At 40.1% G+C, this 5,534-nt stretch overlaps 1 protein-coding gene across 1 annotated transcript; it reads left to right on the forward strand.

Moving 5' to 3' along the window:
• Positions 1–1,124: 1,124 nt before the first annotated feature.
• On the forward strand, positions 1,125–3,114 carry zgc:153018 (Transmembrane protein 179-like). Its single transcript, XM_037675782.1, has 4 exons — positions 1,125–1,448; positions 1,773–1,910; positions 2,070–2,148; positions 2,408–3,114. The coding sequence occupies exons 1-4, from the start codon at positions 1,126–1,128 to the stop codon at positions 2,603–2,605; spliced, it is 738 nt and encodes a 245-aa protein (XP_037531710.1). The 5' UTR covers position 1,125; the 3' UTR covers positions 2,606–3,114.
• The last annotated feature ends 2,420 nt before the right edge of the window (positions 3,115–5,534 follow it).

Raw genomic sequence — 5,534 nt, forward strand, 5'->3', positions numbered from 1 at the left:
TTTTTTTTTTTTTTTTTTTTTTTTTTTTTTTGTGGACCCCCAAGCACTGGTTCATGGACCCCTGGAGGTCCAGGGACCCCTGTTTGAGAACCACTGTTTTAGACTGTTTCTCAAGCCGTTTTAGTGAAAATGCAACTAAACAGGATTATAACATTGTTTCAACAGTAAGTAGTAGAGCAATGCACAACCGGGTCTCTGTCTGCAAAATAATAATATGAATTTATTTATTTCCTGAATACAAGAGATAAAAGCTAAAAGCGGTAAAACAAAAATCTTAAAGGTAAAACTGTCTAAACTATTATCTAAGCTATCAGCCAAAATTATCTAACATATAGCTAAAAGCTGTTGAACAAAAAGATAAAATTAGCTACAGTTTTTTGAGCGTTTTAGAATAAAAAATGTAAGTTAAAATAATGTAGACGTCATAAAAACTCAAGTGTCCTGTAAAAGCTGATATGCTGAAGTGGTTAAAGTTCAACAAACGTACAGAATAAAACTATAAATATGTGGTAGTGCTGACTCAGCGTTCCCTAATTATGCCCATTCATAATCTGCAAATGTATTTGCAAATGTAATGCAAATGCAAACAGATCGGAAGCTCTCAAACTTGACCTCTCTAAGTGGCTTCAAACATCTGTTAAGTTCCTGGCAAAAACCAATGCAGACATGTTCCTGTTTTTAGTTTTCTACACCCTTATAATCTAGCTGTTTTATTTTCACTACTTTTTCCTTTTGACTGTCCTTTTGGTTGCCATTTTATTTTTATTTTTTTTATTTTTTTTAAATTGTATGCCTCTTTTATGATTGTCTATTGTCGTTGTTATCCACTGTTGTCATCACTCTTTGTTAAAGAAATCAGGTCTCTCTTGTAAATGAGTCCCGGAGGCTGAACGAATTCAACAGCAGCTTTTTGGTCCCTTGAATTCGTGTCGGAGTGAGACCTCTTCTCTCTGTGTGAGCTGTCTATGTTTGACCCACCCTGCTTCTTTAAAAAAAAAAAAAAAAAAACTGGGACAAGTTACAGAAAAAAATAACGCGCTCGCGCTGGGATGCGCTCGCTGATTTGAGACTTTATTTCGCCGCAGGGTGACAGCTCCGTTGTTTAGTCCTTGTCAGACCTCCGTCATGGAGCTGAACCGGCGGCTGCTGCTGGCTCACTGCGCGGCTCACGGCCTCTCCATCGCGGCGGGGCTGCTGGTGGTCGTCCCGATGGCTCTCAACGGCTCCGCCTTCAAAGGCCGCTGCGCCCTGTTCTCCTCGGGCTACTGGAGGACGGAGAACCGGGCGGAGCGGACGGGAGAGCCCGGGGAGCTGGCCCACCTGGTGGTGCAGAAGTGGGGCCCGCCGGAAGCCTGCCAGTTCGCCACGTTCGTGGGCATTTTCACGGTGCTGTACGGGGCCGCGCAGGGCTGGAGGTGCCTCTTCTATCTGCACGGACGACATGACGAGTGAGACGCACGCGCGCACACACACTGTTGGAATCATGCAGTTATGGTACATTTATAGATTTACAGAATGCACACGTGCATTTAAATAAAAAATGTATTTTCATCATTTTAATATTATGAGCTATTAAAGATGATTTATTCTTTCACATAGAAAATACATTTTCTTCAGATGCAATTGCAGCTTGGTAAATTTTGTCCAGTCAACATTGAGTGTGAGGATTAATGTATTTGTTTGCCTATTTTTCTTTCTTTTTTTATTTAACAATGTGTGAACATATTGACCACTGTGTGTGTAATGGTTTTCTGGTGTGTGTCTCCACCCAGCACCCTGTTTTCATCCTTCCTCACCGTCCTCATGAGTGTGTGTGTCCTCTTCCTGTCCGGAGGGGCCAGCATCATCTTGTCTCTGGGGTTCAGCTCCTGGTGTGACACGGTTACCGATGACAACGCACGACCATACAGGTACATCACCTGTGTTACTGCACTGATTGTCGTCTATTTAGGGCTTACAACTCGTTTCTGTTCAGTTTTGTCAGTTTTGTGTTGTAAGATGTTACAGCAGACATGAGAAATGACTTATTTTTACTTTGTTGTCATCCCCTCTCTCTCGTTTGTCTCCAGCTGTGCAGAGTCTCAGTCAGTCCCGCTTTACCTCGACGTGAACACTTCCACTTTCTTCACTGATCTCAGTCTGGCTCAGGTAGGAGTTTAAATGAACACACCCACAGCTCAGCTGTACATTTTTTTGATGCAGGCAAGACAGAAAACGTCACCTATTTTTGTCAGAATTACTTGCTATAACCTAACATAAGTACTCAAGTTTAAATGTGCAGTTTAAGTATCTAATGCAGCCAATGACTAAGCTTTTCAGGAATTTCGATCCCATCTTTCACGTCCCACACAGTGCGAGCGCTCGTTTTTTAAAAATCTCTGCATCAGTTCTCGCTCTCTGTCCTCAGGCGTCTCTGTGGTGCGTGACGGCCCTGTGGCTCGTCCAGTCCATCCTGGCCTTCCTGCGGCTCTACCACTCTCACAACCAGCACATGACCGGACCGTGGCTGCACCGAGACAAGGAGCTGCTGCTGGGCCGCAGCCTGTCCGACTGCAGATCTGCCTCGCCTCCTCATCCTCCGGCAACTCCAACCGTCTTAGTCTGACTTAAAGAGAGGGAGGTAGAGAGACACTCCTCCACGATTTAACTTTAAACCTAATTTTGTTCACTTGGATCTCTTGATTATATTCACTACACAGTTTTATTTTAATAATCAGCACTTCTCATTCAGTAAGATTTTAAAAAACTGAACAACAGAAGTACCAGCTGCGTTGGAGTTTGTCAATAACTTCTTAAGTATCGACAATTTAATGTTTGCATTTCCCTCAGAAAACGAATATCGGTCAGGTTACATTAAATATTGATGGATCGCTGTCTTTATATAATGTGATGTCAACAGCTAAAATTTAGGATTTACATAATGCGAATTGGGAAGAAAAAAAAATTTTTTTTAACTAGTTTTTGTACAACTATCTGTAAACATGAATTATCACAATTAAAATCAGAATATTTAGAGTAAAGAGAGCCTCGAACGCAGATGACAGATCAAAATAGTTTTAACTATATTAGTACTGCGTGACATTTGTTTTGTTGGAAAAGAAAACTTATAAGATGGCCACAAGTGTAGTAATTCAAATGAATATCAAGTTTTAAAAGGGACATTTCAGGATATTTATCCATTAAAGTTTCAAGTTATTTTCCAGGCCAGATAGCTGATTTAGAGCTATCATGAACTGCTCATGAACATGAGAGGACGACAGCTCCACGATTTTTTTCAAAGTAATTTTTACACCATCATTAAAAAAATGTAAATAAGTCATGCTTTTTCATTCAAAGCATTTTATTTGCAGCTAAATAATTTAGGTTTTAGCTTTAAAAAAAGGGATCATATGGTTTTTATTTGCTTATTACTGGAATCCTCGACAAAGTGTTTTGTTTTTTTCAAATTTTTGAGGGAACAGATTTGTTAAAGTTGTCCTGCCCCCTTTTTTTTTTTTTTTTACTTTTAATCCAGAATTAACAAACAAACAAACAGCCCACACCCTGGCACCTACAGTAAACAAGTAAAGAACATATATTACCGGTAATAAAAAAACAAACAAACACATAATGTAAGAAAACTAAAACTATAAATGAACATACACTTTCACACTCATTACATAAAGTGCATGTCACCGTAGTGCTCCATTCAAAATATTCTGACATTTTTAATATAGGACAAGATGGATTCCAGGTTATTTCTATTGATAAAGTTAAAGAAAATGAAGGACCTCTCTAATCCAGCTCTATGTTGGTGGAGGGGCAGGTCCCTTCCTGACGCAACCTGGGCTCGAACCCACAACCTCAGGATTACAAGACCACAGCCGCCTACAAATTAGTGTGATATCTGAATAATAATCTCAATACAGTAGTCCCTCGTTTATCGCGGGGGATCCATACACTGAAGCCCCGCGATAAGTGAAAAAACGCAAAGTAGTAGTTTATTATATATATATGAAAGTGTTTTAAACCCTTCCCACACTCTTGCAATATTTTCAACAATGCAACTAAACGTTCTAAAAGAGCACAGAATGTCTTATTTTCAGCTCCCTGCCTCCTCTGCTCTTTGACACCTGCGGGCGTTCTTGGCCACGCCCACTTCTCCGCTCTGCACGGAGAGCAGCTGATCAGCTGCAGCAGGAAGTTTATCCTGCAGTGTGGGCTGCACAGAGGTGCAGCAGGTGCGAAATAATTTTAAAATAATGTATTTTAAATAAAAAAATTTCATGCCGATCGTGCGGCTCATCCATCAATCAGCCAATTGTTTGTCATGTCCAGTTTTATTTAAAAAAAAAACACAATAGAGCGAGTCCGGTATAAATGAACCGTGAAGTATCGAGGGACTACTGTATCTGAAATATCTTTGTTTTTATGAAGTTTGGGCCCAGAAGTAAACTGTAAACTGACAGCATGGAGCCAAGACCACACCTGGAGGTTTTACTGTACATAAAGCATGGGGAAAATCTTATATTAATCTTAAGAAGAGTTTTAATTATCCTCCCAGGTCTTGGATGACAGACTCGGTTACTGCACGTAGTTTGAGATTGGATTAGAAGTGCGTGCATGTAGATTACTCTTTTAGTGCAACAATGAAGTGAGCAACACCTTTACGGGTTCTCGTTTCTGCCTGAGCTTGTAATAAAAGTTAAAACCACAACTTGGTTTGACGTGACACCAACTTTTCTACTTGTGTCTGTGCAACAAAACTTTTCTGACCGATGACATCACATGAAGTTTAAAAAGCTTCAACAAAGACTCGAAGATAAAAAGTTACCTTAAATTACTGATGGAGCTTGAGCTCGAGTCGTCGCCCCAAGAGAGAATGCTTTGATCTCGGACTCTCGTGCACTTTAAAACATGAAAACGGGCAAAAATTCAACTTTAGAACTTGTTTATGGAGTGAAACTTCAGAAGAAATTAAAATTATTGATGTCTGAGACCAAAAAAAAAGAAGATATTTAACAGAATAGAACAGAATCATGCATCAGAGAAGCTGAAATATATTTATCTAATATTCAAGTGTTATCAGGTGGTTTTGCTGCCTCGCTATGATTTTGTAAACTGCTTTTTAAAATATTTTATTTATGTTACTGACAGCAATGTGAGTATTTTCCTACATTCTGGTATTCTGTTTAAGATGCATCACTGTTTACGTATATCCTTGAGTACATTTTGCACAAGATGCGTCATCAGGAAGAAAAAAACATTTATTTTCTGAGTGTGTTATTGAGCTGAAGCGTCGGAGGGGCTTTTATTGTGTTGGAGTGTGACTGAGCCACCACGTTCATGAAACAGGCTCACTGTGTGAGCGGGACCTGAATGTTCTGTTGTTTACGAAGAAAAAACAAAACCGAACGCCGCTGACCTCCTCTGCTCTTGTGACGATTTTTATTATGATGCTGCGTGTGTGGACGCAGCTGCTCTGGAGCAGTCGCATCCTCGGTTTAAATAAACGTTCCTGATCCGAGAGAGATTTGTGAGTTTGATGGGGGGGG

This window comes from Nematolebias whitei, chromosome 4 (assembly GCF_014905685.2).
Source record: "Nematolebias whitei isolate Nwh7 chromosome 4, NemWhi1, whole genome shotgun sequence".
In the NCBI taxonomy this organism is placed as follows: domain Eukaryota; kingdom Metazoa; phylum Chordata; class Actinopteri; order Cyprinodontiformes; family Rivulidae; genus Nematolebias; species Nematolebias whitei.